The following is a 23,857-nucleotide window of genomic DNA, read 5'->3' as shown; positions in this document are numbered from 1 at the left end:
TCCATCCTCATCACGGGGCCAGACGGCCTCCCCTTCCATTCCCCCATCCACAGGTTAGCCTGTCCCCTACCCCTGACCAGACGACCCCTCTCTCTCTCTTCCCCATCACTAAGCCTCACTATATCTGCCTCTGTCTTCCCATGGCAGACTGGTCCTTCCTTCCTATCCCTGGGTCAAACTACCAGTCCCTCCATCTCCCCCCCACCCCAATCACCAGGTCAATTGGATTTTCCATCTCCCCCCCCCACCCCAATCACCAGGTCACTTGGACTTTCCATCCTACCCCAATCACCAGGTCACTAGGATTTTCCATCCGAGCCCAATCACCAGGTCACTTGGACTTTACATCCCACCCCAATCACCAGGTCACTTGGACTTTCCATCCCACCCCAATCACCAGGTCGCTTGGACTTTCCATCCCACCCCAATCACCAGGTCGCTTGGACTTTCCATCTCCCCCACCCCACCCCAATCACCAGGTCAATTGGACTTACCATCTCCACCCCACACAAATCACCTGGTCATTTGGACTTTCCATCTCCCCCACCCCACCCCAATCACCAGGTCACTTGGACTTTCCATCTCCCCCCTCCACCCCAATCACCAGGTCACTTGGACTTTCCATCCCACCCCAATCACCAGGTCACTTGGACTTTCCATCCCACCCCAATTACCAGGTCACTTAGACTTTCCATCTCCCCCACCCCACCCCAATCACCAGGTCACTTGGACTTTCCATCTCCCCCCCCACCCCAATAACCAGGTCACTTGGACTTTCCATCTCCCCCACCCCACCCCAATCACCAGGTCACTTGGACTTTCCATCTCCCCCACCCCAATCACCAGATCACTTGGACTTTCCATCTCCCCCACCCCAATCACCAGGTCACTTGGACTTTCCATCTCCCACCCCATCCCAATCACCAGGTCACTAGGACGTTCCATCCCACCCCAATCACCAGGTCACTTGGACTTTCCATCTCCCCCACCCCAATCACCAGGTCACTTGGACTTTCCATCTCCCCCACCCCAATCACCAGGTTACTTGAACATTCCACCACCCCACCCCACCCCAATCACCAGGTCACTTGGACTTCCTATCTCCCCCACCCCAATCACCAGGTCACTTGGACTTCCTATCTCCCCCACCCCAATCACCAGGTCACTTGGACTTTCCATCCCCCCCCACCCCAATCACCAGGTCACTTGGACTTTCCATCTCTCCCACCCCACCCCAATCACCATGTCAATAGGACTTTCCATCCCCCCCGCCCCAATCACCAGGTCACTTGACTTTCCATCTCCGCCACCCCACCCAAATCACCAGGTCACTTGGACTTTCCATCTCCCACACCACAATCCCCAGGTCACTTGGACGTTCCATCTCCCCCACCCAAATCACCAGGTCACTAGGACTTTCCATCTCCCCCCCACCCCAATCACCAGGTCACTTGGACTTTACATCCCACCCCAATCACCAGGTCACTTGGACTTTCCATCCCACCCCAATCACCAGGTCACTTAGACTTTCCATCCCACCCCAATCCAGGTCACTTGGGCTTTCCATCTCCCCCACCCCACCCCAATCACCAGGTCACTTGGACTTTCCATCTCCCCCACCACAATCACCAGGTCACTTGGACTTTGCATCACCCCCATCCCAATCACCAGGTCACTTGGACTTTCCATCTCCCACACCCCACCCCAATCACCAGGTCACTTGGACTTTCCATCTCCCCCACCCCACCCCAATCACCAGGTCACTTGGACTTTCCATCTTCCCCACCCCAATCACCAAGTCACTTAGACTTTCCATTCCACCCCAATCCAGGTCACTTGGGCTTTCCATCTCCCCCACCCCACCCCAATCACCAGGTCACTTGGACTTTCCATCTCCTCCACCACAATCACCAGGTCACTTGGACTTTGCATCATCCCCATCCCAATCACCAGGTCACTTGGACTTTCCATCTCCCACACCCCACCCCAATCACCAGGTCACTTGGACTTTCCATCTCCCCCACCCCACCCCAATCACCAGGTCACTTGGACTTTCCATCTCCCCCACCCCAATCACCAAGTCACTTGGACTTTCCATCTCCCCCCCACAACTCTCCTTATTGCTTATCACCCCTTTTTCCTCTCCTCCTGATTTTGCCATTCCTGCTGCTGTTGCTCCACCCCACAATTTTATGACTATCCCCACCCTCCCCCACTCTCTCCATGACACATTCTGCCCCCCCCACTCTCCATGACCCGTTCTGCCCCCCCCACTCTCCATGACCCGTTCTGCCTCCCCCACTATCCATGACACGTTCTACCCCCCTTTCTCCATGACGCGATCTGCCCCCTCACTCAATCCATGACCCGTTCTGCCCCCCCACTCTCTCCATGACCCTTTCTGCCCCCCCACCCTCTCCATGAACCATTCTGCCCCCCCACTCTCTCCATGACCCTTTCTGCCCCCCCACCCTCTCCATGAACCATTTTGCCCCAACCACTCTCTCCGCGACCCGTTCTGGCCCCCCACTTTCTCCGTGACCCGTTCTCCCCCCCCTTTCTCCATGACCCGTTCTGCTCCCCCACTCTCTCCATGCCCCGTTCTGCCCCCCACTCTCTCCATGACCCGTTCTCCCCCCCCCACTCCCTCCATGACCCGTTCTGCCCCCCGACTCTCTCCATGACCCGTTCTCCACCCCCCACTCTCTCCATGACCCATTCTGCCCCCCCACTCTCCGTGACCCGTTCTGCTCCCCCACTCTCTCCGTGACCCGTTCTCCCCCCACACTCTCTCCGTGACCCGTTCTCCCCCCCCACTCTCTCCGTGACCCGTTCTCCCCCCCCACTCTCTCCGTGACCCGTTCTGCCCCCCCACTCTCTCCACGACCCGTTCTGACCCCCCACTTTCTCCGTGACCCGTTCTCCCCCCCCTCTCTCCATGACCCGTTCTCCCCCCCCCACTCTCTCCATGACCCGTTCTGCCCCCCACTCTCTCCATGACCCGTTCTGCCCCCCCACTCTCTCCATGACCCGTTCTGCCCCCCCACTCTCTCGACCCGTTCTCCCCCCCCCACTCTCCCCATGACCCATTGTCCCCCCCCACTCCATGACCCGTTCTGCCCCCCCACTCTCTCCATGACCCGTTCTCCCCCTCCACTCTCTCCATGACCCGTTCTCCCTCCCCACTCTCTCAATGACCCGTTCTGCCCCCCCACTCTCTCCATGCCCCGTTCTGCCCCCCCACTCTCTCCATGCCCCGTTCTGCCCCCCCACTCTCTCCATGCCCCGTTCTGCCCCCCCACTCTCTCCGTGACCCGTTCTCCCCCCCCACTCTCTCCGTGACCCGTTCTCCCCCCCCACTCTCTCCGTGACCAGTTCTGCCCCCCCCACTCTCTCCGTGACCCGTTCTCCACCCACACTCTGTCCATGACCCGTTCTGCCACCCCCCACTCACTCCATGACCCGTTCTGCCCCCCCCCCTCTCTCTCCATGACCCATTCTCCCCCCCACTCTCTCCATGACCCATTCTCCCCCCCACTCCCTTCTTGACCCGTTCTGCCCCCCCCACTCTCTCCGTGACCCGTTCTCCCCCCCCCACTCTCACCGTGACCCGTTCTGCCCCCCCACTCTCTCCATGACCCGTTCTGCTCCCCCCACTCTCTCCATGACCCGTTCTGCCCCCCCCACCCTCTCCATGACCCGTTCTGCCCCCCCAACCTCTCCTTGAACCATTCTGCCCCCCCCCACTCTCTCCGTGACCCGTTCTCCCCCCCCACTCTCTCCGTGACCCGTTCTCCACTCCCACTCTCTCCGTGCCCCGTTCTCCCCCCCCACTCTCTCCGTGCCCCATTCTGCCCCCCATTCTCTCCGTGATCCGTTCTGCCACCGCCACTCTCTCCATGACCCGTTCTCCGCCCCCACTCTCTACATGACCCGTTCTGCCCCCCCACTCTCTCCATGACCCGTTCTGCCCACCCCATGACCCGTTCTGCCCACCCCATGACCCGTTCTGCCCACCCCATGACCCGTTCTGCCCCCCTCTCTCTCCATGACCCATTCTGACCCCCCAACCCTCTCCATGACCCATTCTGACCCCCCAACCCTCTCCATGACCTGTTTGCCCCCCACTCTCTCCATGACCCGTTCTCCCCCCCAACTCTCTCCGTGACCCGTTCGGCCCCCACACTGTCTCCGTGACCCGTTCTCCCCCCCCACTCTCTCCATGACCCGTTCTCCCCCCCCCACTCTCTCCATGACCCGTTCTGCCCCCCCACTCTCTCATGCCCCGTACTGCCCCCCCACTCTCTCCATGCCCCGTACTGCCCCCCCACTCTCTCCTTCACCCGTTCTCCCCCCCCGACTGTCTCCATGACCCATTCTGACCCCCACTCTCTCCGTGACCCGTTCTCCCCCCCCACTCTCTCCGTGACCCGTTCTGCCCCCCCCACTCTCTCCGTGACCCGTTCTCCCCCCCCCACTCTCTCCGTGACCCATTCTGCCCCCCCCACTCTCTCCGTGACCCGTTATTCCCCCCCCCACTCTCTCCGTGACCCGTTCTCCCCCCCCACTCTCTCCGTGACCCGTTCTTCCCCCCCACTCTCTCCGTGACCCGTTCTTCCCCCCCCACTCTCTCCGTGAACAGTTCTGCCCCCCCCACTCCCACCGTGACCCGTTCTCCCCCCACTCTCTCCGTGACCCGTTCTGCCCCCTCACTCTCTCCATGAACCGTTCTGCCCCCCACTCTCCATGACCCGTTCTGCTCCCCCACTCTCTCCATGACCCGTTCTGCCCCCCCACTCTCTCCATGCCCCGTTCTCCCCCCCCGACTCTCTCCATGACCCGTTCTGCCCCCCCACTCTCTCCATGACCCGTTCTGCCCCCCCCACTCTCTCCATGACCCGTTCTCCCCCCCCACTCTCTCCATGACCCGTTCTGCCCCTCCACTCTCCGTGACCCGTTCTGCCCCCCCCACTCTCTCCGTGACCCGTTCTGCCCCCCCCACTCTCTGCGTGACTCGTTCAGCCCCCCCCCACTCTCTCCGTGACCCGTTCTCCCCCCCCACTCTCTCCATGACCCTTTCTGCCCCCCCCACTCTCTCCGTGACCCGTTCTCCCCCCCCACTCTCTCCGTGACCAGTTCTGCCCCCCCCACTCTCTCCGTGACCCGTTCTCCCCCCACACTCTGTCCATGACCCGTTCTGCCACCCCCCCACTCTCTCCATGACCCGTTCTGCCCCCCCCACTCTCTCCATGACCCGTTCTGCCCCCCCACTCTCTCCATGACCCATTCTCCCCCCCCACTCCCTTCTTGACCCGTTCTGCCCCCCCCCACTCTCTCCGTGACTCGTTCTCCCCCCCCACTCTCTCCGTGACCCGTTCTGCACCCCCAACTCTCTCAGTGACCCGTCCTCCCCCCCCCACTCTCACCATGAACCGTTCTGCCCCCCCCACTCTCTCCATGACCCGTTCTGCTCCCCCCACTCTCTCCATGACCCGTTCTGCCCCACCCACTCTCTCCATGACCCGTTCTCCCCCCCACTCTCTCCATGACCCGTTCTGACCCACCCGCCCTCTCCTTGAACCATTCTGCCACCCCACTCTCTCCATCACCCGTTCTGCCCCCCCAATCTCTCCGTGACCCGTTCTCCCCCCCCACTCTCTCCGTGGCCCGTTCTCCCCCCCCACTCTCTCCGTGCCCCGTTCTGCCCCCCATTCTCTCCATGACCCGTTCTGCCCCCCCCACTCTCTCCATGACCCGTTCTGCCCCCCCCCACTCTTTCCATGACCCATTCTCCCCCCCACTCCCTTCTTGACCCGTTATGCCCCCCCCACTCTCTCCGTGACCCGTTCAGCCCCCCCACTCTCTCCATGACCCGTTCTGCCCCCCCACTCTCTCCATGACCCGTTCTGCCCCCCCACTCTCTCCATGACCCGTTCTGCCCGCGCACTCTCTCCATGACCCGTTCTGCCCCCCCACTCTCTCCGTGACCCGTGCTGCCCCCCCACTCTCTCCGTGACCCGTTCTGCCCCCCAACTCTCCCCGTGACCCGTTCTGCTCCCCCACTCTCTCCGTGACCCGTTCTGCCCCCCCCACTCACTCCGTGACCCGTCCTGCCCCCCCACTCTCTCAGTGACCCGACCTGCCCCCCCACTCTCTCCGTGACTCGTTCAGCCCCCCCCCACTCTCTCCGTGACCCGTTCTCCCCCCCCACTCTCTCCATGAACCTTTCTGCCCCCCCCACTCTCTCCGTGACCCGTTCTCCCCCCCCACTCTCTCCGTGACCAGTTCTGCCCCCCCCACTCTCTCCGTGACCCGTTCTCCCCCCACACTCTGTCCATGACCCGTTCTGCCACCCCCCACTCTCTCCATGACCCGTTCTGCCCCCCCCACTCTCTCCATGACCCGTTCTGCCCCCCCCACTCTCTCCATGACCCATTCTCCCCCCCCACTCCCTTCTTGACCCGTTCTGCCCCCCCCACTCTCTCCGTGACCCATTCTCCCCCCCCACTCTCTCCGTGACCCATTCTGCCCCCCCACTCCCTTCTTGACCCGTTATGCCCCCCCCCACTCTCTCCGTGACCCGTTCTGCCCCCCCACTCTCTCCATGACCCGTTCTGCCCCCCCACTCTCTCCATGACCCGTTCTGCCCCCCCACTCTCTCCATGACCCGTTCTGCCCGCGCACTCTCTCCATGACCCGTTCTGCCCCCCCACTCTCTCCGAGACCCGTTCTGCCCCCCCACTCTCTCCGTGACCCGTTCTGCCCCCCAACTCTCCCCGTGACCCGTTCTGCTCCCCCACTCTCTCCGTGACCCGTTCTGCCCCCCCACTCTCTCCGTGACCCATTCTGCCAGCCCCCCACTCTCTCCGTGACCCGACCTGCCCCCCCACTCTCTCCGTGACCCGTTCGGCCCCCACACTCTCTCCGTGACCCGTTCTCCCCCCCCACTCTCTCCATGACCCGTTCTCCCCCCCCACTCTCTCCATGACCCGTTCTGCCCCCCACTCTCTCCATGCCCCGTTCTGCCCCCCACACTCTCTCCTTCACCCGTTCTCCCCCCCCCCGACTGTCTCCATGACCCATTCTCCCCCCCCACTCTCTCCATGACCCGTTCTGCCCCTCCACTCTCCGTGACCCGTTCTCCCCCCCCCCACTCTCTCCGTGACCCGTTCTCCCCCCCACTCTATCCATGACCCGTCCTGCCCCCCCACTCTCCATGACCCGTTCTGGCCCCCCACACTCTCCATGACCGTTTTGCCCCTCCCACCCTCTCCATGAACCATTCTGTCCCCCCACTCTCTCCATGACCCGTTCTGCCCCCCCACTCTCTCCGTGACCTGTTCTCCCCCCCCACTCTCTCCGTGGCCCGTTCTCCCCCCCCCACTCTCTCCGTGCCCCGTTCTGCCCCCCATTCTCTCCGTGACCCGTTCTGCCACCGCCACTCTCTCCATGCCCATTCTCGGCCCACACTCTCTACATGACCCGTTCTGCCCCCCCACTCTCTCCATGACCCGTTCTGCCCACCCCATGACCCGTTCTGCCCCCCTCTCTCTCCATGACCCATTCTGACCCCCCAACCCTCTCCATGACCTGTTTGCCCCCCACTCTCTCCGTGACCCGTTCTCCCCCCCCCACTTTCTCCGTGACCCGTTCTCCCCCCCCCCCACTCTCTCCGTGACCCGTTCTCCCCACCCCACTCTCTCCGTGCCCCGTTCTGCCCCCCCACTCTCTCCGTGACCCGTTCTCCCCCACCCACTCTCACCGTGACCCGTTCTCCCCCCCCCACACTCTCCGTGACCCGTTCTCCCCCTCCCACTCTCTCCGTAACCCGTTCTGCCCCCCCACTCTCTCCGTGACCCGTTCTCCCCCCCCCACTCTCTCCGTGACCCGTACTCCCCCTCCACTCTCTCCGTGACCCGTTCTACCCCCCCCACTCTCTCCATGACCCGTTCGGCCCCCCTCCACCCTCTCAACGACCCGTTCTGCCCCCCCACTCGCTCCGTGACCCGTTCTCCCCCCCACTGTCTCCGTGACCCGTTCTGCCCCCCCACTCTCTCCGTGACCCGTTCTCCCCCCCTCCACTCTCTCCGTGATCCGTTCTGCCCCCCCACTCTCTCCGTGACCCGTTCTCCCACCCCCACTCTCTCCGTGACCCGTTCTGCCCCCCCCACTCTCTCCGTGACCCGTTCTCCCCCCCCACTCTCTCCGTGACCCGTTCTTCCCCCCCCACTCTCTCCGTGACCCGTTCTGCCCCCCACCACTCTCTCCGTGACCCGTTCTCCCCCCTCCACTCTCTCCGTGACCCGTTCTGCCCCCCCACTCTCTCCGTGACCCGTTCTGCCCCCCCACTCACTCCGTGACCCGTTCTGCCCCCCCACTCTCTCCTTGACCCGTTCCCCCCCCGACTCTCCCCATGACCCGTTCTCCCCCCCCCACTCTCTCCATGACCCGTTCTGACCCCCCACCCTCTCAACGACCCGTTCTGCCCCCCCACTCTCTCCGTGACCCGTTTTCCCCCCCACTCTCTCCGTGACCCGTTCTGCCCCCCACTCTCTCCATGACCCGTTCTCCCCCCCCCCACTCTCACCATGAACCGTTCTGACCCCCCCACTCTCTCCATGACCCGTTCTGCTCCCCCCACTCTCTCCATGACCCGTTCTGCCCCACCCACTCTCTCCATGACCCGTTCTCCCCCCCACTCTCTCCATGACCCGTTCTGACCCCCCCGCCCTCTCCTTGAACCATTCTGCCACCCCACTCTCTCCATCACCCGTTCTGCCCCCCCACTCTCTCCGTGACCCGTTCTCCCCCCCCCCACTCTCTCCGTGGCCCGTTCTCCCCCCCCACTCTCTCCGTGCCCCGTTCTGCCCCCCATTCTCTCCATGACCCGTTCTGCCCCCCCCACTCTCTCCATGACCCGTTCTGCCCCCCCACTCTTTACATGACCCATTCTCCCCCCCACTCCCTTCTTGACCCGTTATGCCCCCCCCCACTCTCTCCGTGACCCGTTCTCCCCCCCAACTCTCTCCGTGACCCGTTCGGCCCCCACACTCTCTCCGTGACCCGTTCTCCCCCCCCACTCTCTCCATGACCCGTTCTCCCCCCCCCACTCTCTCCATGACCCGTTCTGCCCCCCCACTCTCTCATGCCCCGTACTGCCCCCCCACTCTCTCCATGCCCCGTACTGCCCCCCCACTCTCTCCTTCACCCGTTCTCCCCCCCCGACTGTCTCCATGACCCATTCTGACCCCCACTCTCTCCGTGACCCGTTCTCCCCCCCCACTCTCTCCGTGACCCGTTCTGCCCCCCCACTCTCTCCGTGACCCGTTCTCCCCCCCCACTCTCTCCGTGACCCATTCTCCCCCCCCACTCTCTCCGTGACCCGTTCTTCCCCCCCCACTCTCTCCGTGACCCGTTCTCCCCCCCCACTCTCTCCGTGACCCGTTCTTCCCCCCCACTCTCTCCGTGACCCGTTCTTCCCCCCCCACTCTCTCCATGAACAGTTCTGCCCCCCCCACTCCCACCGTGACCCGTTCTCCCCCCACTCTCTCCGTGACCCGTTCTGCCCCCTCACTCTCTCCATGAACCGTTCTGCCCCCCACTCTCCATGACCCGTTCTGCTCCCCCACTCTCTCCATGACCCGTTCTGCCCCCCCACTCTCTACATGCCCCGTTCTCCCCCCCCGACTCTATCCATGACCCGTTCTGCCCCCCCCACTCTCTCCATGACCCGTTCTGCCCCCCCCACTCTCTCCATGACCCGTTCTCCCCCCCCACTCTCTCCATGACCCGTTCTGCCCCTCCACTCTCCGTGACCCGTTCTGCCCCCCCACTCTCTCCGTGACCCGTTCTGCCCCCCCCACTCTCTGCGTGACTCGTTCAGCCGCCCCCCACTCTCTCCGTGACCCGTTCTCCCCCCCCACTCTCTCCATGACCCTTTCTGCCCCCCCAATCTCTCCGTGACCCGTTCTCCCCCCCCACTCTCTCCGTGACCAGTTCTGCCCCCCCCACTCTCTCCGTGACCCGTTCTCCCCCCACACTCTGTCCATGACCCGTTCTGCCACCCCCCACTCTCTCCATGACCCGTTCTGCCCCCCCACTCTCTCCATGACCCGTTCTGCCCCCCCACTCTCTCCATGACCCATTCTCCCCTCCCACTCCCTTCTTGACCCGTTCTGCCCCCCCCACTCTCTCCGTGACACGTTCTCCCCCCCCACTCTCTCCGTGACCCGTTCTGCCCCCCCAACTCTCTCAGTGACCAGTTCTCCCCCCCCCACTCTCACCATGAACCGTTCTGCCCCCCCCACTCTCTCCATGACCCGTTCTGCTCCCCCCACTCTCTCCATGACCCGTTCTGCCCCACCCACTCTCTCCATGACCCGTTCTCCCCCCCACTCTCTCCATGACCCGTTCTGACCCCCCCGCCCTCTCCTTGAACCATTCTGCCACCCCACTCTCTCCATCACCCGTTCTGCCCCCCCAATCTCTCCGTGACCCGTTCTCCCCCCCACTCTCTCCGTGGCCCGTTCTCCCCCCCCACTCTCTCCGTGCCCCGTTCTGCCCCCCATTCTCTCCATGACCCGTTCTGCCCCCCCCACTCTCTCCATGACCCGTTCTGCCCCCCCCACTCTTTCCATGACCCATTCTCCCCCCCACTCCCTTCTTGACCCGTTATGCCCCCCCCCACTCTCTCCGTGACCCGTTCTGCCCCCCCACTCTCTCCATGACCCGTTCTGCCCCCCCACTCTCTCCATGACCCGTTCGGCCCCCCCACTCTCTCCATGACCCATTCTGCCCGCGCACTCTCTCCATGACCCGTTCTGCCCCCCCACTCTCTCCGTGACCCGTTCTGCCCCCCCACTCTCTCCGTGACACGTTCTGCCCCCCCACTCTCCCCGTGACCTGTTCTGCTCCCCCACTCTCTCCGTGACCCGTTCTGCCCCCCCACTCACTCCGTGACCCGTTCTGCCCCCCCACTCTCTCAGTGACCCGTTCTGCCCCCCCACTCTCTCCGTGACCCGTTCTGCCCCCTCCCACTCTCTCCGTGACCCGTTCTGCCCCCCCACTCTCTCCGTGACCCATTCTGCCAGCCCCCCACTCTCTCCGTGACCCGACCTGCCCCCCCACTCTCTCCGTGACCCGTTCGGCCCCCACACTCTCTCCGTGACCCGTTCTCCCCCCCCACTCTCTCCATGACCCGTTCTCCCCCCCCACTCTCTCCATGACCCGTTCTGCCCCCCCACTCTCTCCATGCCCCGTTCTGCCCCCCCACTCTCTCCTTCACCCGTTCTCCCCCCCGACTGTCTCCATGACCCATTCTGCCCCCCCACTCTCTCCATGACCCGTTCTCCCCCCCCACTCTCTCCATGACCCGTTCTGCCCCTCCACTCTCCGTGACCCGTTCTCCCCCCCCCACTCTCTCCGTGACCCGTTCTCCCCCCCACTCTATCCATGACCCGTCCTGCCCCCCCACTCTCCATGACCCGTTCTGGCCCCCCACACTCTCCATGACCCGTTTTGCCCCTCCCACCCTCTCCATGAACCATTCTGTCCCCCCACTCTCTCCATGACCCGTTCTGCCCCCCCACTCTCTCCGTGACCTGTTCTCCCCCCCCACTCTCTCCGTGGCCCGTTCTCCCCCCCCCACTCTCTCCGTGCCCCGTTCTGCCCCCCCATTCTCTCCGTGACCCGTTCTGCCATCGCCACTCTCTCCATGACCCGTTCTCGGCCCACACTCTCTACATGACCCGTTCTGCCCCCCCACTCTCTCCATGACCCGTTCTGCCCACCCCATGACCCGTTCTGCCCCCCTCTCTCTCCATGACCCATTCTGACCCCCCAACCCTCTCCATGACCTGTTTGCCCCCCACTCTCTCCGTGACCCGTTCTCCCCCCCCATTCTCTCCGTGACCCGTTCTCCCCCCCCCACTCTCTCCGTGACCCGTACTCCCCCTCCACTCTCTCCGTGACCCGTTCTGCCCCCCCACTCTCTCCATGCCCCGTTCTGCCCCCCCACTCTCTCCTTCACCCGTTCTCCCCCCCGACTGTCTCCATGACCCATTCTGCCCCCCCACTCTCTCCATGACCCGTTCTCCCCCCCCACTCTCTCCATGACCCGTTCTGCCCCTCCACCCTCTCAACGACCTGTTCTGCCCCCCCACTCTCTCCATGACCCGTTCTGCCCCCCCACTCTCTCCATGCCCCGTTCTGCCCCCCCACTCTCTCCTTCACCCGTTCTCCCCCCCGACTGTCTCCATGACCCATTCTGCCCCCCCACTCTCTCCATGACCCGTTCTCCCCCCCCACTCTCTCCATGACCCGTTCTGCCCCTCCACTCTCCGTGACCCGTTCTCCCCCCCCCCCACTCTCTCCGTGACCCGTTCTCCCCCCCACTCTATCCATGACCCGTCCTGCCCCCCCACTCTCCATGACCCGTTCTGGCCCCCCACACTCTCCATGACCCGTTTTGCCCCTCCCACCCTCTCCATGAACCATTCTGTCCCCCCACTCTCTCCATGACCCGTTCTGCCCCCCCACTCTCTCCGTGACCTGTTCTCCCCCCCCACTCTCTCCGTGGCCCGTTCTCCCCCCCCACTCTCTCCGTGGCCCGTTCTCCCCCCCCCACTCTCTCCGTGCCCCGTTCTGCCCCCCCATTCTCTCCGTGACCCGTTCTGCCACCGCCACTCTCTCCATGACCCGTTCTCGGCCCACACTCTCTACATGACCCGTTCTGCCCCCCCACTCTCTCCATGACCCGTTCTGCCCACCCCATGACCCGTTCTGCCCCCCTCTCTCTCCATTACCCATTCTGACCCCCCAACCCTCTCCATGACCTGTTTGCCCCCCACTCTCTCCGTGACCCGTTCTCCCCCCCCTTTCTCCGTGACCCGTTCTCCCCCCCCACTCTCTCCGTGACCCGTTCTCCCCCCCCCACTCTCTCCGTGCCCCGTTCTGCCCCTCCACTCTCTCCGTGACCCGTTCTCCCCCCCCCACTCTCACCGTGACCCGTTCTCCCCCCCCCACACTCTCCGTGACCCGTTCTCCCCCTCCCACTCTCTCCGTAACCCGTTCTGCCCCCCCACTCTCTCCGTGACCCGTTCTCCCCCCCCCCACTCTCTCCGTGACCCGTACTCCCCCTCCACTCTCTCCGTGACCCGTTCTACCCCCCCCACTCTCTCCATGACCCGTTCGGCCCCCCCTCCACCCTCTCAACGACCCGTTCTGCCCCCCCACTCTCTCCGTGACCCGTTCTCCCCCCCACTGTCTCCGTGACCCGTTCTGCCCCCCCACTGTCTCCGTGACCCGTTCTCCCCCCCCCCACTCTCTCCGTGATCCGTTCTGCCCCCCCACTCTCTCCGTGACCCGTTCTCCCCCCCCCACTCTCTCCGTGACCCGTTCTCCCCCCCCCACTCTCTCCGTGACCCGTTCTCCCCCCCCCCACTCTCTCCGTGACCCGTTCTCCCCCCCCCACTCTCTCCGTGACCCGTTCTCCCCCCCCACTCTCTCCGTGACCCGTTCTCCCCCCCCACTCTCTCCGTGACCCGTTCTCCCCCCCCCACTCTCTCCGTGACCCGTTCTCCCCCCCCCACTCTCTCCGTGACCCGTTCTCCCCCCCCCACTCTCCCCGTGACCCGTTCTCCCCCCCCCACTCTCTCCGTGACCCGTTCTCCCCCCCCCACTCTCTCCGTGACCCGTTCTCCCCCCCCCACTCTCTCCGTGACCCGTTCTCCCCCCCCCACTCTCTCGGTGACCCGTTCTCCCCCTCCCCACTCTCTCCGTGACCCGTTCTCCCCCCCCACTCTCTCCGTGACCCGTTCTCCCCCCCCACTCTCTCCGTGACCCGTTCTGCCCCCCCACTCTCTCCGACCCGTTCTGCCCCCCCCCACTCTCTCCGTGACCCGTTCTCCCCGCCCCCACTCTCTCCGTGACCCGTTCTCCCCCCCCCCACTCTCTCCGTGACCCGTTCTCCCCCCCCACTCTCCCCATGACCCGTTCTCCCCCCCCCACGCTCTCCGTGACCCGTTCTCCCCCCCCCACTCTCTCCGTGACCCGTTCTCCCCCCTCCCACTCTCTCCGTGACCCGTTCTCCCCCCCCACTCTCTCCGTGACCCGTTCTCCCCCCCCACTCTCTCCGTGACCCGTTCTGCCCCCCCACTCTCTCCGACCCGTTCTGCCCCCCCCACTCTCTCCGTGACCCGTTCTCCCCCCCCCACTCTCTCCGTGACCCGTTCTCCCCCCCCCACTCTCCCCATGACCCGTTCTCCCCCCCCACTCTCCCCGTGACCCGTTCTCCCCCCCCCCACTCTCCCCGTGACCCGTTCTCCCCCCCCCACTCTCCCCGTGACCCGTTCTCCCCCCCCACTCTCCCCGTGACCCGTTCTCCCCCCCCCCTCTCTCTGTGACCCGTTCTCCCCCCCCCACTCTCCCCATGACCCGTTCCCCCCCCCCACTCTCCCCGTGACCCGTTCTCCCCCCCCCACTCTCTCCGTGACCCGTTCTCCCCCCCCCACTCTCTCCGTGACCCGTTCTCCCCCCCCCACTCTCTCCGTGACCCGTTCTCCCCCCCCCCACTCTCTCCGTGACCCGTTCTCCCCCCCCACTCTCTCCGTGACCCGTTCTCCCCCCCCACTCTCTCCGTGACCCGTTCTGCCCCCCCACTCTCTCGGACCCGTTCTGCCCCCCCACTCTCTCCGTGACCCGTTCTCCCCCCCCCCACTCTCCCCATGACCCGTTCTCCCCCCCCACTCTCCCCGTGACCCGTTCTCCCCCCCCTCTCTCTGTGACCCGTTCTCCCCCCCCCACTCTCTCCGTGACCCGTTCTCCCCCCCCCACTCTCCCCATGACCCGTTCCCCCCCCCCACTCTCCCCTTGACCCGTTCTCCCCCCCCCACTCTCTCCATGACCCGTTCTCCCCCCCCACTCTCTCCATGACCCGTTCTGCCCACCCCATGACCCGTTCTGCCCCCCTCTCTCTCCATTACCCATTCTGACCCCCCAACCCTCTCCATGACCTGTTTGCCCCCCACTCTCTCCGTGACCCGTTCTCCCCCCCCTTTCTCCGTGACCCGTTCTCCCCCCCCACTCTCTCCGTGACCCGTTCTCCCCCCCCCACTCTCTCCGTGCCCCGTTCTGCCCCTCCACTCTCTCCGTGACCCGTTCTCACCCCCCAACTCTCACCGTGACCCGTTCTCCCCCCCCCACACTCTCCGTGACCCGTTCTCCCCCTCCCACTCTCTCCGTAACCCGTTCTGCCCCCCCACTCTCTCCGTGACCCGTTCTCCCCCCCCCCACTCTCTCCGTGACCCGTACTCCCCCTCCACTCTCTCCGTGACCCGTTCTACCCCCCCCACTCTCTCCATGACCCGTTCGGCCCCCCCTCCACCCTCTCAACGACCCGTTCTGCCCCCCCACTCTCTCCGTGACCCGTTCTCCCCCCCACTGTCTCCGTGACCCGTTCTGCCCCCCCACTGTCTCCGTGACCCGTTCTCCCCCCCCCCACTCTCTCCGTGATCCGTTCTGCCCCCCCACTCTCTCCGTGACCCGTTCTCCCCCCCCCACTCTCTCCGTGACCCGTTCTCCCCCCCCCACTCTCTCCGTGACCCGTTCTCCCCCCCCCACTCTCTCCGTGACCCGTTCTCCCCCCCCCACTCTCTCCGTGACCCGTTCTCCCCCCCCACTCTCTCCGTGACCCGTTCTCCCCCCCCACTCTCTCCGTGACCCGTTCTCCCCCCCCCACTCTCTCCGTGACCCGTTCTCCCCCCCCCACTCTCTCCGTGACCCGTTCTCCCCCCCCCACTCTCTCCGTGACCCGTTCTCCCCCCCCCACTCTCCCCGTGACCCGTTCTCCCCCCCCCACTCTCTCCGTGACCCGTTCTCCCCCCCCCACTCTCTCCGTGACCCGTTCTCCCCCCCCCACTCTCTCCGTGACCCGTTCTCCCCCCCCCACTCTCTCGGTGACCCGTTCTCCCCCCCCCCACTCTCTCCGTGACCCGTTCTCCCCCCCCACTCTCTCCGTGACCCGTTCTCCCCCCCCACTATCTCCGTGACCCGTTCTGCCCCCCCCCACTCTCTCCGTGACCCGTTCTCCCCGCCCCCACTCTCTCCGTGACCCGTTCTCCCCCCCCCCACTCTCTCCGTGACCCGTTCTCCCCCCCCCACTCTCCCCATGACCCGTTCTCCCCCCCCCACTCTCTCCGTGACCCGTTCTCCCCCCCCCACTCTCTCCGTGACCCGTTCTCCCCCCCCCCACTCTCTCCGTGACCCGTTCTCCCCCCCCACTCTCTCCGTGACCCGTTCTCCCCCCCCACTCTCTCCGTGACCCGTTCTGCCCCCCCACTCTCTCCGACCCGTTCTGCCCCCCCCACTCTCTCCGTGACCCGTTCTCCCCCCCCCACTCTCTCCGTGACCCGTTCTCCCCCCCCACTCTCCCCATGACCCGTTCTCCCCCCCCACTCTCCCCGTGACCCGTTCTCCCCCCCCCCACTCTCCCCGTGACCCGTTCTCCCCCCCCCACTCTCCCCGTGACCCGTTCTCCCCCCCCACTCTCCCCGTGACCCGTTCTCCCCCCCCTCTCTCTGTGACCCGTTCTCCCCCCCCACTCTCCCCGTGACCCGTTCCCCCCCCCCACTCTCCCCGTGACCCGTTCTCCCCCCCCCACTCTCCCCGTGACCCGTTCTCACCCCCCCCCACTCTCTCCGTGACCCGTTCTCCCCCCCCCACTCTCTCCGTGACCCGTTCTCCCCCCCCCACTCTCTCCGTGACCCGTTCTCCCCCCCCACTCTCTCCGTGACCCGTTCTCCCCCCCCACTCTCTCCGTGACCCGTTCTGCCCCCCCACTCTCTCGGACCCGTTCTGCCCCCCCACTCTCTCCGTGACCCGTTCTCCCCCCCCCCACTCTCCCCATGACCCGTTCTCCCCCCCCACTCTCCCCGTGACCCGTTCTCCCCCCCCCTCTCTCTGTGACCCGTTCTCCCCCCCCCACTCTCTCCGTGACCCGTTCTCCCCCCCCCACTCTCCCCATGACCCGTTCCCCCCCCCCACTCTCCCCATGACCCGTTCTCCCCCCCCCACTCTCTCCATGACCCGTTCTCCCCCCCCACTCTCTCCGTGACCCGTTCTCCCCCCCCCAATCTCTCCGTGACCCGTTCTCCCCCCCCCACTCTCTCCGTGACCCGTTCTCCCCCCCCCACTCTCTCCGTGACCCGTTCTGCCCCCCCACTCTCTCCGACCCGTTCTCCCCCCCCCACTCTCCCCATGACCCGTTCTCCCCCCCCACTCTCCCCATGACCCGTTCTCCCCCCCCCCACTCTCCCCGTGACCCGTTCTCCCCCCCCACTCTCCCCGTGACCCGTTCTCCCCCCCCCCACTCTCTCCGTGACCCGTTCTCCCCCCCCCACTCTCCCCATGACCCGTTCCCCACCCCCACTCTCCCCATGACCCGTTCTCCCCCCCCACTCTCTCCGTGACCCGTTCTCCCCCCCCCACTCTCTCCGTGACCCGTTCTCCCCCCCCCACTCTCTCCGTGACCCGTTCTCCCCCCCCCACTCTCTCCGTGACCCGTTCTCCCCCCCCACTCTCTCCGTGACCCGTTCTCCCCCCCCACTCTCTCCGTGACCCGTTCTGCCCCCCCACTCTCTCGGACCCGTTCTGCCCCCCCACTCTCTCCGTGACCCGTTCTCCCCCCCCCCACTCTCCCCATGACCCGTTCTCCCCCCCCACTCTCCCCGTGTCCCGTTCTCCCCCCCCCTCTCTCTGTGACCCGTTCTCCCCCCCCCACTCTCTCCGTGACCCGTTCTCCCCCCCCCACTCTCCCCATGACCCGTTCCCCCCCCCCACTCTCCCCATGACCCGTTCTCCCCCCCCACTCTCTCCATGACCCGTTCTCCCCCCCCACTCTCTCCGTGACCCGTTCTCCCCCCCCCAATCTCTCCGTGACCCGTTCTCCCCCCCCCACTCTCTCCGTGACCCGTTCTCCCCCCCCCCCACTCTCTCCGTGACCCGTTCTGCCCCCCCACTCTCTCCGACCCGTTCTCCCCCCCCCACTCTCCCCATGACCCGTTCTCCCCCCCCACTCTCCCCATGACCCGTTCTCCCCCCCCCCACTCTCCCCATGACCCGTTCTCCCCCCCCACTCTCCCCGTGACCCGTTCTCCCCCCCCCTCTCTGTGACCCGTTCTCCCCCCCCCACTCTCCCCATGACCCGTTCTCCCCCCCCCACTCTCCCCATGACCCGTTCTCCCCCCCCCACTCTCTCCATGACCCGTTCTCCCCCCCCCACTCTCTCCGTGACCCGTTCTCCCCCCCCACTCTCTCCGTGACCCGTTCTCCCCCCCCCACTCTCTCCGTGACCCGTTCTCCCCCCCCCACTCTCTCCGTGACCCGTTCTCCCCCCCCCACTCTCTCCGTGACCCGTTCTCCCCCCCCCACTCTCTCCGTGACCCGTTCTCCCCCCCCACTCTCTCCGTGACCCGTTCTGCCCCCCCACTCTCTCCGACCCGTTCTGCCGCCCCCACTCTCTCCGTGACCCGTTCTCCCCCCCCCCACTCTCTCCGTGACCCGTTCTTCCCCCCCCCACTCTCCCCATGACCCGTTCTCCCCCCCCCCACTCTCCCCATGACCCGTTCTCCCCCCCCACTCTCCCCATGACCCGTTCTCCCCCCCCACTCTCCCCATGACCCGTTCTCCCCCCCCACTCTCCCCATGACCCGTTCTCCCCCCCCACTCTCCCCATGACCCGTTCTCCCCCCCCACTCTCCCCATGACCCGTTCTCCCCCCCCACTCTCCCCATGACCCGTTCTCCCCCCCCCCACTCTCCCCATGACCCGTTCTCCCCCCCCCTCTCTCTGTGACCCGTTCTCCCCCCCCCACTCTCTCCGTGACCCGTTCTCCCCCCCCACTCTCCCCGTGACCCGTTCCCCCCCCCCACTCTCCCCATGACCCGTTCTCCCCCCCCCACTCTCCCCATGACCCGTTCTCCCCCCCCCACTCTCTCCATGACCCGTTCTCCCCCCCCCACTCTCTCCATGACCCGTTCTCCCCCCCCCAATCTCTCCGTGACCCGTTCTCCCCCCCCCACTCTCTCCGTGACCCGTTCTCCCCCCCCCACTCTCTCCGTGACCCGTTCTGCCCCCCCACTCTCTCCGACCCGTTCTTCCCCCCCCACTCTCCCCATGTCCCGTTCTCCCCCCCCACTCTCCCCATGACCCGTTCTCCCCCCCCACTCTCCCCATGACCCGTTCTCCCCCCCCACTCTCCCCATGACCCGTTCTCCCCCCCCACTCTCCCCATGACCCGTTCTCCCCCCCCACTCTCCCCATGACCCGTTCTCCCCCCCCCACTCTCCCCATGACCCGTTCTCCCCCCCCACTCTCCCCGTGACCCGTTCTCCCCCCCCCTCTCTCTGTGACCCGTTCTCCCCCCCCCACTCTCTCCGTGACCCGTTCTCCCCCCCCACTCTCCCCATGACCCGTTCCCCCCCCCCACTCTCCCCATGACCCGTTCTCCCCCCCCACTCTCCCCATGACCCGTTCTCCCCCCCCACTCTCCCCGTGACCCGTTCTCCCCCCCCACTCTCCCCGTGACCCGTTCTCCCCCCCCCTCTCTCTGTGACCCGTTCTCCCCCCCCCCACTCTCCCCATGACCCGTTCCCCCCCCCCACTCTCCCCATGACCCGTTCTCCCCCCCCCACTCTCTCCATGACCCGTTCTCCCCCCCCCACTCTCTCCGTGACCCGTTCTCCCCCCCCACTCTCTCCGTGACCCGTTCTCCCCCCCCACTCTCTCCGTGACCCGTTCTCCCCCCCCCACTCTCTCCGTGACCCGTTCTCCCCCCCCACTCTCTCCGTGACCCGTTCTGCCCCCCCACTCTCTCCGACCCGTTCTGCCCCCCCCACTCTCTCCGTGACCCGTTCTCCCCCCCCCCACTCTCTCCGTGACCCGTTCTTCCCCCCCCCACTCTCCCCATGACCCGTTCTCCCCCCCCCCACTCTCCCCATGACCCGTTCTCCCCCCCCACTCTCCCCATGACCCGTTCTCCCCCCCCACTCTCCCCATGACCCGTTCTCCCCCCCCACTCTCCCCATGACCCGTTCTCCCCCCCCACTCTCCCCATGACCCGTTCTCCCCCCCCACTCTCCCCGTGACCCGTTCTCCCCCCCCACTCTCCCCGTGACCCGTTCTCCCCCCCCCCACTCTCCCCGTGACCCGTTCTCCCCCCCCACTCTCCCCGTGACCCGTTCTCCCCCCCCCCTCTCTCTGTGACCCGTTCTCCCCCCCCCACTCTCTCCGTGACCCGTTCTCCCCCCCCACTCTCCCCATGACCCGTTCCCCCCCCCACTCTCCCCATGACCCGTTCTCCCCCCCCCACTCTCCCCATGACCCGTTCTCCCCCCCCCACTCTCTCCATGACCCGTTCTCCCCCCCCCACTCTCTCCATGACCCGTTCTCCCCCCCCCACTCTCTCCATGACCCGTTCTCCCCCCCCCACTCTCTCCGTGACCCGTTCTCCCCCCCCCACTCTCTCCGTGACCCGTTCTCCCCCCCCCACTCTCTCCGTGACCCGTTCTCCCCCCCCCACTCTCTCCGTGACCCGTTCTGCCCCCCACTCTCTCCGACCCGTTCTGCCCCCCCCACTCTCTCCGTGACCCGTTCTCCCCCCCCACTCTCTCCGTGACCCGTTCTCCCCCCCCCCCACTCTCCCCATGACCCGTTCTCCCCCCCCACTCTCCCCATGACCCGTTCTCCCCCCCCACTCTCCCCATGACCCGTTCTCCCCCCCACTCTCCCCATGACCCGTTCTCCCCCCCCACTCTCCCCATGACCCGTTCTCCCCCCCCACTCTCCCCATGACCCGTTCTCCCCCCCCACTCTCCCCATGACCCGTTCTCCCCCCCCACTCTCCCCATGACCCGTTCTCCCCCCCCCAATCTCTCCGTGACCCGTTCTCCCCCCCCACTCTCTCCGTGACCCGTTCTGCCCCCCCACTCTCTCCGACCCGTTCTGCCCCCCCCACTCTCTCCGTGACCCGTTCTCCCCCCCCCCACTCTCTCTGTGACCCGTTCTTCCCCCCCCCACTCTCCCCATGACCCGTTCTCCCCCCCCCCCCACTCTCCCCATGACCCGTTCTCCCCCCCCACTCTCCCCATGACCCGTTCTCCCCCCCCACTCTCCCCATGACCCGTTCTCCCCCCCCACTCTCCCCATGACCCGTTCTCCCCCCCACTCTCCCCATGACCCGTTCTCCCCCCCCACTCTCCCCATGACCCGTTCTCCCCCCCCACTCTCCCCATGACCCGTTCTCCCCCCCCCCACTCTCCCCATGACCCGTTCTCCCCCCCCCTCTCTCTGTGACCCGTTCTCCCCCCCCCACTCTCTCCGTGACCCGTTCTCCCCCCCCACTCTCCCCGTGACCCGTTCCCCCCCCCCACTCTCCCCATGACCCGTTCTCCCCCCCCCACTCTCCCCATGACCCGTTCTCCCCCCCCCACTCTCTCCATGACCCGTTCTCCCCCCCCCACTCTCTCCATGACCCGTTCTCCCCCCCCCAATCTCTCCGTGACCCGTTCTCCCCCCCCCACTCTCTCCGTGACCCGTTCTCCCCCCCCCACTCTCTCCGTGACCCGTTCTGCCCCCCCACTCTCTCCGACCCGTTCTTCCCCCCCCACTCTCCCCATGTCCCGTTCTCCCCCCCCACTCTCCCCATGACCCGTTCTCCCCCCCCACTCTCCCCATGACCCGTTCTCCCCCCCCCACTCTCCCCGTGACCCGTTCTCCCCCCCCACTCTCCCCGTGACCCGTTCCCCCCCCCCACTCTCCCCATGACCCGTTCTCCCCCCCCCACTCTCCCCATGACCCGTTCTCCCCCCCCCACTCTCTCCATGACCCGTTCTCCCCCCCCCACTCTCTCCATGACCCGTTCTCCCCCCCCCAATCTCTCCGTGACCCGTTCTCCCCCCCCACTCTCTCCGTGACCCGTTCTCCCCCCCTCTCTCTCTGTGACCCGTTCTCCCCCCCCCACTCTCTCCGTGACCCGTTCTCCCCCCCCACTCTCCCCATGACCCGTTCCCCCCCCCCACTCTCCCCATGACCCGTTCTCCCCCCCCCACTCTCCCCGTGACCCGTTCTCCCCCCCCCACTCTCTCCGTGACCCGTTCTCCCCCCCCCACTCTCTCCGTGACCCGTTCTGCCCCCCCACTCTCTCCGACCCGTTCTTCCCCCCCCACTCTCCCCATGTCCCGTTCTCCCCCCCCACTCTCCCCGTGACCCGTTCTCCCCCCCCACTCTCCCCGTGACCCGTTCTCCCCCCCCACTCTCCCCGTGACCCGTTCTCCCCCCCCACTCTCCCCGTGACCCGTTCCCCCCCCCCACTCTCCCCATGACCCGTTCTCCCCCCCCCCACTCTCCCCATGACCCGTTCTCCCACCCCCACTCTCTCCATGACCCGTTCTCCCCCCCCCACTCTCTCCATGACCCGTTCTCCCCCCCCCAATCTCTCCGTGACCCGTTCTCCCCCCCCCACTCTCTCCGTGACCCGTTCTCCCCCCCCTTCTCTCTGTGACCCGTTCTCCCCCCCCCACTCTCTCCGTGACCCGTTCTCCCCCCCCCACTCTCTCCGTGACCCGTTCTCCCCCCCCCACTCTCTCCGTGACCCGTTCTGCCCCCCCCACTCTCCCCATGACCCGTTCTCCCCCCCCACTCTCCCCATGACCCGTTCCCCCCCCCCACTCTCCCCATGACCCGTTCTCCCCCCCCACTCTCCCCATGACCCGTTCTCCCCCCCCCCACTCTCTCCATGACCCGTTCTCCCCCCCCCACTCTCTCCATGACCCGTTCTCCCCCCCCCAATCTCTCCGTGACCCGTTCTCCCCCCCCCACTCTCTCCGTGACCCGTTCTCCCCCCCCCACTCTCTCCGTGACCCGTTCTCCCCCCCCCACTCTCTCCGTGACCCGTTCTCCCCCCCCCACTCTCCCCATGACCCGTTCTCCCCCCCCACTCTCTCCGTGACCCGTTCTCCCCACCCCCCCCGCTCACCCCCCCCCCACCCCGCTCACCCCCCCCCCACCCCGCTCACCCAGGACGCCGGCCGCTCGCTCCAGCGTTTGCTCCAGTCTGTCTCGGTTCCGACCGGCCACGGCCCAGGTCAGAGGCTCCTCGGCCTCAGCTGCCACCCGGGCCACCTCCTCCACCACATACTTTCCGGTGAAGCCGGAGGCGCCGAACACAATGAGCTGGTAGGGCCGGCTGGACGCCATCCTCGTCCGAGTCGTCCGATGGGCGAGTGTCAGGGGAGCAGAAGGCGGGCACCACCCACCCTGTGTCGTCAAGCAGACCCGCGGCCGCACACCGCCCACCGCCAGGGCGGGGCCAGGCCGTGTTAACGCCGCCTTACCCCCCACTTCCTCCTTCCTTTCATCCTTCATCCTTCCTCCTTTCTTTCATCCTTCATCCTTCCTCCTTCCTTTCATCCTTCATCCTGCCTCCTTTCTTTAATCCTTCATTCTTCCTCCTTTCTTTCATCCTTCATCCTTCCTCCTTTCTTTCATCCTTCCTCCTTCCTCCTTCCTTTCATCCTTCATCCTTTCTTTAATCCTTCATCCTTCCTCCTTTCTTTCATCCTTCATCCTTCCTTTATTCCTTCATCCTTCCTCCTTTATTTCATCCTTCATCTTTCCTCCTTTCTTTCATCCTTCATCCTTCCTCCTTTCTTTCATCCTTCATCCTGCCTCCTTTCTTTAATCCTTCATCCTTCCTCCTTTCTTTCATCCTTCATCCTTCCTCCTTTCTTTCATCCTTCATCCTTCCTCCTTTCTTTCATCCTTCATCCTTCCTCCTTTCTTTCATCCTTCATCCTGCATCCTT

The 23,857-nt window shown here is 66.1% G+C and overlaps 1 protein-coding gene across 1 annotated transcript in view; it reads right to left on the bottom strand.

Moving 5' to 3' along the window:
* The window catches only part of LOC138760366 (saccharopine dehydrogenase-like oxidoreductase), a 63,079-nt gene extending 39,747 nt beyond the window's left edge, over positions 1 to 23,332 (bottom strand). The window contains exon 1 of the mRNA XM_069930867.1: positions 23,070 to 23,332. Coding sequence (XP_069786968.1) covers positions 23,070 to 23,250 — 181 coding nt within the window. The 5' untranslated portion in view covers positions 23,251 to 23,332. The remainder of the gene's footprint in view (positions 1 to 23,069) is intronic.
* Positions 23,333 to 23,857: the final 525 nt, after the last annotated feature.

This window comes from Narcine bancroftii, chromosome 4 (genome assembly GCF_036971445.1).
Source record: "Narcine bancroftii isolate sNarBan1 chromosome 4, sNarBan1.hap1, whole genome shotgun sequence".
Classification (NCBI taxonomy): Eukaryota; Metazoa; Chordata; class Chondrichthyes; order Torpediniformes; family Narcinidae; genus Narcine; species Narcine bancroftii.
Note: the sequence above shows the minus strand (reverse complement) of the source record. Positions and strands in the feature narration are given on the sequence as shown.